Source organism: Colias croceus, chromosome 2 (genome assembly GCF_905220415.1).
Source record: "Colias croceus chromosome 2, ilColCroc2.1".
NCBI classification, from domain to species: domain Eukaryota; kingdom Metazoa; phylum Arthropoda; class Insecta; order Lepidoptera; family Pieridae; genus Colias; species Colias croceus.
In genome coordinates, this window is record NC_059538.1 from 3,245,955 (window position 1) to 3,261,345 (window position 15,391).

The 15,391-nt window shown below is 30.7% G+C and overlaps 1 protein-coding gene across 5 annotated transcripts in view; it reads left to right on the plus strand.

The window, feature by feature from the left end:
• The window catches only part of LOC123701667 (aquaporin AQPAe.a), a 52,361-nt gene that overhangs the window by 8,393 nt on the left and 28,577 nt on the right, over positions 1-15,391 (plus strand). For 3 of the 5 annotated variants that reach the window (XM_045649167.1, XM_045649175.1, XM_045649159.1), the window contains one exon: positions 3,308-3,388. The exons of 1 other annotated variant lie outside the window; for it this stretch is intronic. In XM_045649167.1, the coding sequence (XP_045505123.1) occupies positions 3,308-3,388 (81 nt within the window). Of the gene's footprint in view, positions 1-3,307; positions 3,389-3,904; positions 4,077-15,391 lie in introns of those variants that run through there. One more of the 5 variants, XM_045649184.1, reaches the window with a different exon arrangement.

The window sequence follows — 15,391 nt, forward strand, 5'->3', positions numbered from 1 at the left end:
TTAAATCTATATATTTAAAACTCAAAGGTGACTGATATAGTGATCTATGATCTATCAACGCAAAGCCCAAACCACTGGACGTATCGGGCTGAAATTTGGCATGCAGGTAGATGTTAGGACGTAGGCATCCGCTAAGAAAGGATTTCCCGAAATTCTTGCGGGAACGGGGAAAAACGGGGATGCACGTACAAAGTCGTGGGCGGAAGCTAGTATAGGATAAATCTAGCATAACCGTGGACATTGAGCCCAATCATTTCTCTACATTCCATATTTATAAATTATGTTAATGTTAATAATTCTTATAATACTGAATGACGCATTTATATATGTAGGTACGTAATTCCCATAAAATAGCTGTCGAGATTTCCGAGTTCCTTTTAAATTCTGTGAATTCAGTGTTTTAATGTACATAAAAAGATTATGACTAATATCTGGGAAAATTATATTCCGAATCTAGACACGCGGCAGCGTGTCAAGCCGAGTTCAAGCGAAGAGAACTGGCGAGCAGCAGCCGTGTGTATATTTACACGAACCATTTCGAGCCACTTTTCACCCCCTTATAACTCGAAAACTATTTAAGTTAAATAAACCAAATTTGGTACATATCAAGAGGACCTCAAGATAAACAAGAACCTTAAATTTCATAAATACAGATTAAACAGTTGCGTAGATATTAATATCCAAAAATCGCAATTTTTAAGACTGACTGACTTATAGACATATACAAAACCTAACCCACTTCCAGATGACCTAGAAAGTTCAAATTTTGTAATCAGCTAGGTAATAGTGAGTGTACAAAGGAAAAAATCAGAAAATACTGAATTTATTTGTATTTAATTTTTTTTTCAATGACATTAATTTTGTTTGTATGGAAAAATGGAAAAGTTTAAAAAAATAGAAAATAGTATATTCACCTTACTAGTCTTAAAAAATAGATCAAAACTAGTCAGTGGCCGAAAAAAATTTTGAAATCCATCAATAAATGACTGAGATATAGATTATTGAAGTTTACATATTTTAGCGCGAAACATCTGTAGATTCGATGCGCCTCTGACATCACACTCACTCGCGCTAGTATCGCTAGGGCGGATTACTTCGATTGCATGATTTCTTTATTCAAAACTATTATTAAACGTAAAATAAAAGAAAATTGTAATAAAAATATTGCTCATACAGTTAAAAATAATATATAATTTTACAAATTCACATTTCTTTATTCTTTATTTATGAGTGTTTAGTTTATTTTTAATTTCAGTGTAATGGAAGAAGGCTTTGTCGAAGGTCGAAATGATTTAATTTGCGTAATATTAATATTAATATAAGTGAAACATCTTTAGGCGCGTTTAGAGTAAAATTTCAAAATCTCGTCATGGCAATACCGTAACGTCATGGAGTAAAGCGACGATTCTTCTACAACGATCTTTGCATCTTTGTAATAGTGTGTGTACATATTCACGCTGGATGTTTAGAAAATCATGTAATCTTTTAAACAGAAAACGAGTTTAAAAAATTGCAGATAATGACGGGGCAATGTGCGCTGACATTCATAACATACAAGAAAATATAGAAAATAATACTAAACAAACCATACAAAGAATCCGCAAGAAAAAATATAAAAAAAATCGTATATAAAAAGTATAATTATATTCATAAAGTAAATCAAATTTGCAGAGTAATTTTCTGTACAAAAAGTAATGATATCCCACCAAAAACATAAATGTAAAAATTGGAGCCGAGTTCAATCGTTGACTTAATTTGCCAAAAAAGAAATGAGATCTAATTAATGTGTGCCAAGTTCTGCAGACAGTCCAGAAATTTATTTATAAAGATGTATTAAGTTCTTAGGTTGACTGAAAACTCAATTGTTTTATTTTCCCTTAGAGAACAATGTTTATTCCAAAATATAACTTTTTTAATTTGAATAATATAATTATTTTCACAAAAAACAACTAATGACCTATGGAACCCCATAATTTGATGAGGCTAGTTTTTAGAACCTCACAAAATATAAACAGTATGTAAAACTAGCCTCATCAAATTATGGGGTTCAATAGGTCATTAGTTGTTTGCTTTGTGAAAATAATTATATTATTCAAATTAAAAAAGTTATATTTTGGAATAAACATTGTTCTCTAAGGGAAAATAAAACAATTGAGTTTTCAGTCAACCTAAGAACTTAATACATCTTTATAAATAAATTTCTGGACTGTCTGCAGAACTTGGCACACATTAATTAGATCTCATTTCTTTTTTGGCAAATTAAGTCAACGATTGAACTCGGCTCCAATTTTTACATTTATGTTTTTGGTGGGATCTTATTTTAACAGAATTAGCACGAGCTCCAAGTAGCGTAAAATATTAAAAAAATTCTATAATCGTGAAAAAATATACTCGCATATTATTTTAAGTAATGTGACGGTTGAAGTACCTGTATATATTTCAATTAATTGTTAACGACTATCTACATATAAAACATACACAAAAACTATGAATCCATTAATAACATCTATGTATTTCATTTATTTATTAATAACATTAAATAAAATAATATGCTATGCTATGTACCTAACATTGTACCCAAACTATCTAACATGGAATCCCTGTTAAATGTTATTTAAGGTAAAAATATTTAATCCTATCACGTACCTACCAGCGTCGTCTTGACAAACTTAATAAAAAAAAAAAAAAAAAATATACCGGCCGAATTGATAACCTCCTCCTTTTTTTTGAAGTCGGTTAATAAACATAATTTATTTCGTCCATAATACGATGAACGTTTATTTACATGAAGATTTAAGAGACATTAATACCTATCATCGTAAAGCTGGCGAAACGCCAGAGAAAATAACGAATAACTGGCGCTAGGTATACGCATGTGGGACCTCAATTGGTACTTAAAAAGGAATTGTCTGCGATGGACTGGAATTTTCAATTCCCCGGTGTAATTTATTTAAACTCACTTGTTTTGATTGACGCATTGTTATTGTTATTGAGATCACGCAGGATACGTCAGTCTTGGGTCTAGACTCTAGAGAATCGTTTTTAGAACTTTTGTTCTGTACGAGATGTGAACCTAATTTATCCGTCGCAAATTACTGTCGAGAGAACTACGTACTTTATAATACTAAACGTTAGCTTTGCACAAATGAATGGCATTTATTGCTTGGGCTGCTATAAAGAATTATGATAAGATGGTGCAAAAACAATACATTGTATTACAATTATTACATTCATATATTAAACGATATTATTGGGGGACAGTAAAATATTTCTAGTATACATTATTTATAATAAAATATGGTTACAGATATAGAATCCGGCAATGCCAACCCCACTGCAGCAGCCGCAGCTCCACAGCCCACTAGGGCTTCGAAAGTGCCCCTTATTGGTAAGATCGCATGGGGTCTTACAATGTGATGTCTTATATGCAATATGCACTTTACTACATATTCGCACTGCATAGCAAGGTTTAAAAAGGCAATGATATGTCACAGCTTTTTAAATTATTGTATTTTGGTTGTAATTGTCGTCTGGGTTTATGTTTATTTTTTTTATTTAGGTACATTCATGGGATCAAATATTACATAGCATGTCATTGCATGGAAATCGCACGAATAATGGGTTATATTTTGTCAATTTTAGCAACTTAATTGCCCATGCCATTGTATTGTGGATTAGTCATATTCATGGAATCTGGAAAAAATTCTTATCAATTCAATTTTTAATCTAAAAAATCAATAAGGATAATCTTATGAGTATGTATCTATTTAAACAAAATATAATCACTGTGTTAGTCCGTGCACGGAACAACTTTTTTGAAGAGGGTACATGAATATTTTTTTCTTAATCGACTGGCTATTTATTACCTGCATTACTATTAACTATTTTATTCTGTGCTATTGCGTTCATCATAATTATAAGATCGATACACGCGGTTGTGAAAAAACCTTATTGTTATTATTTGCGTTGAAATATAATTGTTTATTAAAAAATGATTGGTCAAGAATCAACTGAATATCAAGTACAAGAAAATGTCGATGGTGAAGTGTTAGAAATACAAAAACCACGTGTTAGCGGTGAGTTTTAATGTTCTATATATTATTATATATTTTTTGATGATTTTCATAATGAAGTATACAGTATAATTTTGAAGGTTTTTGTTGTTATTTATTTTTAAAACAGCTATTTAGCAAGAATGGCGTCAATTCTCATTGTTAGGCATCATTCTATTGTTTAATTTAGTAATTTAACCCACATCCGACATCGTCGGGATAACCCGTAATTAAGTAATCAGATTCGCCATTTAATTACTGTTTCAGAAACACCTTTATGTAAATACCTAAGTCTTAAATTTACTTAAGCGTCTAGACTGTTTAAATGTTAATTCTATTACAATTTACAGCTACATAATTTTAAATTAAATATTTGATTTTAGTTTCCATTCATCATAATTTTATACACTTTTTAATTTATATTTCATTCTAATCAGAATATACATTATAGGGATTAATAAAAGCACATTTTCATCAGTCGTATTACGTGAAATTGCATGTAGCTTGTCATTGCATGGGAATCCATCGCTTCCACAATTTATTCATATTTTCCTATGGACTATATTATTTATTATTTGAGATATAATAGTTATAAATTAATTAAGTAGATCGTGACTATAAAAACGCAAATGTTGATGTGCAAATCGGTCGCGTATCAAGAGGATCCAACACACGTCTCGGCATTACTGATCTCAGGGCTGAGTTAGATCAAGGTTTAGAAAAAAGTAGATGATTTATGTCATAAACGTACGTTTTTCTAGGAGTCTATTTTGAATTTAATTGCTTGATCCCATTACCAGTACTTTTTACTAAAAATTATATATAGTCAAAATCATTCGTATCTAAATTATGCCTCCGAAATCATTCTACGTAAATAAAAATAGAAAATAAATGGTCCCTACTCACCTAATGGTCTATCGAAATAATCATAGACTTAACGCTTAATAAAGTAACGTAACTTTAAATTGTTACGTTTTAGATTGAGATCATCCTATGAAGATAATAACAATTGAAGATAATTTTATTTGACTTGAGCCACAATTATATTGAGAAATAATTGTACTATTGAACATTACAAAGACTAATTAGGTAGTATGCGGAAGCTTGTGTTTTGTTATTGTAACATCCATCATATTTTTTTAATTGACAATGTAAAAGCTACTTTATATCAAAGAAACTAGGTCGTGATTACGCTTTCATGTCATTTAAGTAGATTTAGTGAAAGGATTAGACGTGAAAGCCAGCTCCCTTTCCCTAGACGTTGATATGCTAATGTTCTGTACTTTATCTTGTGTAAAATTAATAGATAATTCGATCATCTATTTTGTGAATGTTAAAATATTATGTAATTTCATTTTTTAAAGATCAGTTCTTCAATAAAAGTCACTAAGAGCTAGCGCGCAAGAGCAACTTTTGTCTCTATGGGCCTCTATGGGCTAGTAAGAAAGTGCGCGCACGTAGCGACGCAACTCCCCATAGAGTTGACGGGAGAGACAAAATAGTTGCGGAGACAAGAGTTGCTCTTGCGCGCTAGCTCTAAGGTAAATGATAAACTTAATTTGCAATCAAGTCAGTTTGATTCGGACACATTAAACACGAACTATGAATAAAACCTTTCAAAGTAAACAATTCCTTCATCTCGTTCGTACAATTAATCTTAAATCTAAATACGTAATAAGTGACATAATCGGTCTTCCACAGATGCATAAATCATTAGAATGAGTCATAATGTAAATACTATAATTTGTATTGTTGTTTGTGTGCAATTGTTGTAATAAGTATGCTCCACGTTTGTCAGTATAGACTATAGCACAATCTTAGTAAACAGGGCATCAAAATGCATTATTTTTTAATTTATTTACATATCTACCTATTACTATCTTTATTTACTCATCGACCTATTACATAAAAAGTAAGGGTATATTTAGCAAAATTGTATTATTTATACTAAGGGTGCAGTTGTAATAATCAGGCGCTCGGAAGCTTTTTTTGTTATTTTTAGACTTCATCACATATTTTCAGTATTCTTTTTACTAAGTTACTTTTAATATCTAAATTCACTACTATACGATAATTAGTTATTAGACTAACCTACAATACATTTAAAATTACCAGAATATTATGATTTAATGACCCAATGCGATATTATACAGGGTGTAATCGTTAAGTGTGCACAAGCGATTATTCCGTAACTATTGCAGATACCAAAAAACTTTAAACTGATATCGAAAGTACTTAACCTAATGAGTAAAATGGCCATAATAAATTTTTAAAAATAAAACGAGAAATATCCAAAAATGTTAAATTAAACGCTCCCATACATTTTATTTCCCATACATTTTGTATTCATAGCAGATTTTCGAAGTGATGTCCTCGTTGTGCAATACAATAAGGAGCTCTATTTACAGTTTCTAAATGAACTTCCCTTCAAATTTGCGAAGTAATTAAAGCAGAAAACCAAAAAAAGAAAGAAAAAGCTAAAATCTTTCATATTAAATGTACTAGGTTGATACAAAAGTAATGATAATTGGGTATTTCCTGTGCACATAAAAATATAAAACAAATGTTTTTTGCTTGCTCATGTATTCACTAAGTAATCACAAAAAAATCATATCAAAAGGCCACGTTTCCAATTATTTACATTAATTTGAATGTAAACCGTGCGTGCCAGAATGTTTCCCAACGAAAAGAAGAAACAACGATTCGACATTTAGAGGGTAAATTTCTAAATTTTTAATGATATCAGGATAATTTTTTGTCACGTTTTGTGATCATGGACGTTACCCGAGTTCACCATGTTTATGCTGAAACTAAAAAACAATCAATGTCCTGGATGCGAGCTTACAAAGTGACGATGAAGAAATTCAAAGTGAAAATCAGTAGGTTAGATTAAAGCGGTAGTTTTTTGGGACGCTGAAGAAATAATTATGGTGGAATATTTTAAAAAGGTAGCCACTTTATTGGGATCTTACTAAACAGACCAAATTAAAAGATTGCGGTAGGTTAGTAAGGAAAAGAGACATGGCAAACTGCGGACCTGAACGCTGTTTCACCAAGACAACGCACCAGATCACAAAGCGTCAGTATCGCAGCTGCCATTCAAAAATCGGCATTCCAAATGCTTGAACACCTACCCTATTTTTTAGATCTAGCTCCTATTTACTTTTATCTCTTTCCTCGGCACAAGAAACACTTTCTTAGCAATAAATTATTTTAAGACGACAGCGAAGTGATGGTCGCGTGGAGGGGTTTTTGTGGATGAAGTCAAAGTTTTTTTTTTAAGTTTAGGAAAAAAAATATTGAAGTATATTTTCTAGTTAGAAGACTTATCTAGAGAACTACATAATTATTATAACTGTAATGAACTTGTTTAATATTGATTATCATTACTTTTGGATCAACCCATGTACATGGGATATTCGTATCTCATACTAAATGTATGGGAGGGTTTCAAGTAATTTTTTTAGATATTTCTCGTTTTATTTTTAAAAATTTATTATGGCCATTTTACTCATTAGGTTAAATAATTTCGATATCAGTTTAAAGTTTTTTGATATCTGTAATAGTTACGGAATAATCGCCTGTGCACACTTAACGATTACACCCTGTATACTACGTAAGATACCGAATAATTGCATATTTACAGAATTACAGGTGTACCAACAATTACTATAATATATCCATAAGTACCCTAAAACTATCTTAACAGCAGATAAATTTGCAAAACGATCTCAACATATACCTAGTTACTTACTAAAGTATCATGTTATGGTTCTCGAGAATTCTAAGATGATTGTAGATAAGTATTATCCCACGCGGTTGTTCCATTGCATCAATATCAGCACGAACTTTTATTTGCACATCCTTTGTACTACATACATACATACTGCACACTTGAATAAAGCTCGCCTACTATTTCTTTCAACAAATAAATACGCTTGTTAACCTTATTTGTTGACGGTACCGGGTCACGGTTGGAAAAATAATAATGCACGATATAATAATCCTATTATATTTTTATAAACGTACGCAAGAATCCTCTTATTTAAAAGCCAGTGTTGATATAATTTCAAATAACATGTCTTACTTAGTAACAAATATAAAATATACCAGTAAAATATATTTGCAATTGGTACTTATAGATATTACCACGACATTACTATCATTAGAATGTATATAAATACGGTAATTTGATAACTATTATGTATAGTGTTATATTATCTGTGCTATTATGTCGTATCAATGTCAATGAACCCTATTTTTATTATTATTATTTGCAATTAGTGAAAAATATATAGATAGGTATATTATTAACTACTTTACTACTTTTGTTACATTAAGAAGAAAACAACGACACTTCTTTTAGAATCATCCTCGAATTCTTCGAAACTGCACCTCAATTTTCTATTTTATTCCTAATTATTAGTTTTTGTTTTACCAATAAAACAAAGATATAATGTAAATAAAGACTACCTAAAATGAAAACATTTATTGCGAGCAAATCTGCCAGCTACAACTTCACAACTTGTAAACTTTTTTTACGTTCTAGGGCTAAAAAAATCAACCACTTTTGAACCTATTTGAACAGTAGGATAAGAATACATTAATTAAATAGTAAATTATACATACAATGCCTAGATCGTCTCGCTTATAAGTAAACGATGTAAGAAAACGAGGTCTAATAACAAAGATCGCAAAAAGCAGGCCAATAGCCGACAATTTATATTTGTGCTGCGTAGGTGAAGTAAATAGCTGATGTATAGAATTACACGCGATTCATGCGAGATACAGTTATGTATGACATAAGCTTCATGTCATTTCGGTGTCTATTATTATATAGGTGTAAAATTAATAATTGTAAAGAAAAAATATTGTATTTGTTCATTTATTAGTAAAAAATAAAACGACGTAGTATTTTTTTTCAAATACTTCTTGCCTTGTACCGGTAGGGATAGAAAAAGCTACATCACAGATTACTAAATATAGTTACGCTACATAACTATTATTATACACTATTGTACATAAAAGAGTAAATAAGTTGTAAATACATTTAGATAGGTATATGAATTGATTTAATGATTGATTAGTATTTTTAATAGCACTATCTTACAAATTACGATTAATAGATAAAATTATAAATATTCTTTTTAATACATAATTTCATAGATTAAAATAAAAAACGTGTAAGAGATAAAACGCGATAAGTATGTTTTATTGTTAGAATTTATCATTAATGTATCGAACTATCGAAATACAGCGAACTTTACAATTTTCTAAATGTACAAAACACGTTCAATCGATTACCTAGAACCTTTTTTATTGTTTAGATTAGATTCCTTTATTTCGATTTTATAGATACAATTACATTGTCTTATATTATCTTCTCTGGTATTACTTCACTTTTATGAGATTATTTGAACGCCAAAAACCTTCATAAAATAGCTAGATAAAAACGCCGAGTACCTACTTCAAAAAATTACATAGGTACCTATAACTTTGTCAAGTTAGAAAAATTTTCGATTTACATAACTTTGATTCTTACGGAAGGTAATACAGTGATAAATAGCTGAGATAGGTGAAGATCGCAGTAAATCATGGATGCTCAATACGTGGGTTGATCTATCTTAATGATCCATTGTTTTGCATAATAATACACTTGCTGATTTGAAGTAGGTATTAAGTGTTAATATAATATTAGATATCTAGAGAAAGCTTTCATGATGTAACCTAAGCATTTAAATTTAGTAACCATTTACTTTCTAGATCCGTTTATTAAAAATAACGTCTGATTAGATTGGGTATATTTATTGACAAAGAATGTGTTCTTCAAGAGGATATGAGACAGCTTTCACTCTAAAAGTGCAATGATAACAATTCAAATCTATATCAAAATCAACGTATTAATACAGATTGTACCCACGCATTATACCTATTCGGACACAATACTCAATAACCGAGGTATGTATTAGGTAAGACGTTATATTAAAAATAAATAAAAAAATAAGAATGAAAATCGACAGAATTTAGGCTAAAAGCAAGGGGTCATGATTTCATACCACTTAGGCATTTATTATTCGCAATATCGGAAATATAAACCTCATTATATTGACATAAGAAAGAAATAAATACGTATATGGTTAATAGGAATTATTCACAGAGTAATATCGGACCATTTTGAGAATAACGTTGAATCAAAAGGGCAGTAAGGTACTATTAACCATATGGTTCATTTAAAATATTGGTGCTATATAACATTAGTTAATGATGATAAATCGTCTTTAAATTTAGAATTCTACTCGAGTTTATTATTTTAAATTACAATGTAAATTCAATGTGTAAATTATAAAGTCCAGTTTTTTTGTACTTATAAGAAACGAATTTTTTTATAAAAATAAAATATTTGCTTCTTCGGAAATCCGTAGGTATAATCTAATTTAATATTCTTTATCACATTTGAGGTCAGAAATATAAATTATTTTTTAAAATAGGTATCTATATTTCTTATATTCTTAATTTAATATTCAGGTCTTTCCAGTGAGTCAAGTCTTTATCTTCTTTGGAGCCCGTGCTTCGTGCCAAGTTTAATCACGATTTCAGATCAAATAAACAGAACCTAGGATTTTTTATCACGATTTAGAGCCTTAACTTTGTAACAATAAGGATCCGTTTATATTTATGTACGTTTTATGGTTGATATTTTAGCCCGTGCGGTTTTATTTCGAAATTTCTTAGAAGATATATTGTTGGTGACGGAGCTACTGTCCCTGTATATGGTTATTACTTATTTTCCCAAACATTCATATTTATAATTCTTACTAGGAATTTATTCAACGCTTCAATAATATTTTAAGAACGCACGTACCTACCTAGATAGGTAAAATTATGTCCTCGGAGACGATTTTTTTGTAGTTTTGGATTTAGCCATTTTATTGTTTTTAGTTTATTTTTTAATACTGTATCTGTAGGTAATTTGTTCTCTGTATCACAGATTACTAAATAGTTACTACGTAATCTGTAGTCTACTGCATACTACTCAGTTCAAATTTAAATAATATAAGATGCTTGTATCCAAATTGATCGCAGTTTAACTTGTCCAAATAGATAGATGAGCATTCTTGTATCTACAAACGAATAAAAAACATAATGACGTATTATATCAAGGCACGGGTCCCTAAAGCGCAGTAAAAAAGTCATTTGATTTTCCGTGTTCAAAGGATTTACATATTTCGGCTCATAAATATAAATTACCTACATTGAAATACAATATACTGAGACCTTGCTGTACGTAGATAGGTAATTTGTTATTTTTTTCGTAGTATGATGTACCATTGTTCTTTGTTGTTCCTAGAATGATAATCAGATGGAAATGAGCGGGTCAACGTCTGTAATTTATTTGATAAAGAACAATCTAGATATAATACGTCATTCGTAATATTACAAGAAAATAACTGCGTTAAAAACAACCGACTTCAAACTTGCACTTGCAACATTTACAAATACAGACAAAAATGCTCATAAAATAAAAACTAGGGCCTATCCGAATAAAATTTTTATGGGACCAATTCGACACCATCCCGCATCAAACAAAAAAAGAATCACGTAAGGTCGGTAGTCGGTTACAAATCTTTTGTAAAACGTAAATGGTAAACTGTGGCAAAAATATGTTTCTTTCATGTAGCGATATTATACAATTATTTGTTAATTAATATTGTTATAATACAATAGCGTTCTATAATATACGTATGAATATATATACGTATCACAAATTAACATAATGACATTGTGGTAGTGAAAATAATTACGTATTCTTGGTAGTAAAAATACAGTTGCAAGTTATAGGAGGTAGCGGGGTCTTTAAAATTGCATATGTTAGCGGTAAAGTTGCATTTTTGATATCTGTCGTCATATACTCAACTTCATAAAATTTAAAAATGTTATTTATTTTGTTATTTACTATCTATTTCAATGTAAAGATTGTAGGTAATAATATCTAGGAGCGTACTGCGTAGTACAATAGTAATTTACAATCTATTACCTCACATTACGACATATTTAGTAATCCGTGGTAATAAATTGTTATTGTCGAGAGCTGATGCTCCCTGTTCCTGTCGATTCTTAGTGAGCTCTATATTTTAGACTCTAAAATGAAGAGTTGTTTAAATTTAAAAAATATCTATTTTTATTTCATAAAAATATTCCTGCCAAAAAGAAACGAGATTAATTACGACAAGGTCAAGTTACTAATTATTCTTACCGCAATGTATGTATATTTATTATTGTTATCGTTATCGCTCATAACTTGCAGAGAAATGCACAAACAAAGTGACACATTCCAAGGCTGTACCAGTGTTTGATACGCCGCTGCCACCGTGAAGGTTTAGGTTATATTTACGTTACACGAATTTTTATATAACCTTATGTGCTATATGTATACGTGTATGGACAAATATTATATTCAATAATTTAGTCTTATCTTTGGAAAGTTCTAGAACTTCTTATTCCAATCTCCAATAATAAAATATTATAAAACTTTTGGCCTTCGAACTTTATATTGACTTTGAAATAGGGTACCTACGCGAATTTAAATATTTGGCGCCTAGAATCAAGTTCTCTAAACTAGCTTGAGTATCTTGTCTGGTTTTGAAAAACATGTTTATTAATGAGCTAAAAAACAGGAAAATAATGCAGATGCCTGGAAAAAAAAGCCCAGATTGAAAAGTTCAACGCATGTGTGTTACCGCACCGTGTGAACTATAAAGCTACATATCACAGGCCACAGCCAAGACATATTTTCCTATTACCCACTTTTCACAGAGCATAGCTAAGGTTAAATAGATGCTTATTCCGCATTCGCATCATTATAGTATTACAATATATTGTAAGTTGTCGAGTTATCAATTTAACTGTTTAGCGTCCAAGCGCGACTGTCATTGTCATGGCCGATATAATTTTTCCACGTTCTTGCTTCCATATTGTGTTTTGTATTGTTTAAATAAATCTTTTAATTCGTTATCACCTTGCGATATATTAACAACGTACCTATTATTAATTTTGGACACGGAGTTTTTTAGATTTTTTATTTGGGTATATTTTTGTTGACCTCTGTAAGTTATTGGGAAAATTACAAACAACATGTGCAAAATATTGAAATGAAATTCAAGCAACGGCTTAAACATTCTCTTGATACTTTTTTTTAAACCAAGAAGTATGTAATATGTTGGCTTTTGTATGTTTGTTTTTGAATTCAGTAACTCTACATGGAATTTTCTCTTGAATGATAACATTCTTATGAACATATTTTTAAACAAAAGTAAGTAATCTTAATTGAAACATTTTGATAATATCTATCGTAGTAATTTAACCAAGTAACCTCAATAATTCACTAAAGTTCGGAGCACTTGGTTTATTCCATTTTATTGGAATACTCTACGATCCATCAACCTAAAAGCGTTAATGAGTATGGTAGCCGTTTGTGTTATCATCGTACCTTTTACAAATTCTGATAACGATTTTGGTCACTTTATTAGATTACTTTATTTACACTATTACTGAGGTAGGCGCTATCTACTACCTACAAGATAAGTGCTCTATTCCCGTATTATTCTAAAAACGACGATTAAGGTATTGTGTGCTTTTTGTTAAATTTATGCGTAGGACCGAAATTTCTTCGATAAACTAAACATTTTTGTCGTACAGTCAATTAATATCCCTTTTCCAATAACAAAGCCGGAAAAAGATTAGGCATAAAAACGTTTCCTTAACTTCCAAAATTAATTAAAGACGTAATGTAACGCATTTTACAAGTAAGATGAAAAAATCGACAATTCGCATTCGTCGTTTGCCAAATTGATTTTTAATTCGTTCACATTGAAATACGGAAATTAGCGAATAGAAGGTTATGGCGCTTGGCTAAAATATACATAGCAGGTTGGCGTCATACAACTTTTATAGCGAACACTTATATTACTTTAGCTATCTCCCAAGTGTGGCGAACAAACATTCACTGTTTTAACAAGCCGAGGTTGAGACAACACCTTCGCTCTTATCGAAAAACATACATTGCAACTACTGAATTTTTACAGCCGATAACACCACTATAAATGTATTTTATGGTCACCAGTAATCCTGGCTGGCTATGAAAACAATGCTTAGGAGAGTTATATTTTCGAAAGTTTTAATTAAGTCGTCTTCCAAATGATTAGCATAGTTATCAATGATCTCATTCCTGCAGGGTTTGCTGTCATGAGGGCTCGGCCTTGTACTTGATGCATATCGATTGAAATCAGTTTAGTGAACGCTTATTACGATGATTGTAACTTTTTATCATACAATGAACCGATATTACATGCAGAAGCGCAAAACAAAACAACCACCGGACAGGTTTCAAGACTGGATCTCTCCAGGGCGAATGTCCTTTTAATATTCAGTATACTTTATCATCAGATATTCTCCTACATAATGTCTGTAATTCCATTATCTTATGTAATACTCTTCCAAGATGTTAAGATGCGTCAATAAAAAGTTGATAGATGATCTCTTATACGAGAAATGTACGTGGTTAGTTTCAATTTTTAATTAAATCAAATTGCCGTTTGCTGGCTCCGATGTGATCTTCCGAATTAAAATACCAGTGGAGACGTGGAAAGTTTTCGAATCATTTAGATTCTTGGTATTTTAGACGAGAGATAGATATGGTTATTTTAATTCCATCGTAGTTATCTAAGATATTGGATAATTTTAAGAGCTTTGAGTTTCACCTTCGCTGAAGAAATATATTTCCTCGAACATTATATTGGGTTCAACGAATTCATACAAATTAGTTTAAAACTAGTGAGCTTCACGAGATTTCCATTTCGAGGAAGTTAGGAAAAACATTTGGCACGAGAACATTGTTTCTCTGCCAAACAGGTTATCCTCTTGTGATGATTTCACCATAATACTTTTGAGAAAGTGTCACATAAATTTATTATTATCTTTATATTTTATCTTAAAGTGTGTAAATTATATCAAAAAGTCTTTTCACAATACATTATGCCGTTCGATAAAAAAGTGAAATACCTACCAGGTAAGAAGAGAAAATAAACTACTAGATAGTCAATAAATTCTTAATTTAGTATCTAATACGATATAACTTTCATTTAATTAACCAGATAAGATATAATTTCCTCTGGAATATGCCAAAAAAAGTACTAAAGAGTCACGCAAAAGCGAAATCACGGGAAAATTTGCGCACAAATTGTACATCAAGTGTGGAATGGTCAGCGCGTATTCCGCCCGCACGCCGGCCGCGGCTCGAATAGCCAATTGCCGTATAATTTGTAAACATTACAAGAAATTCA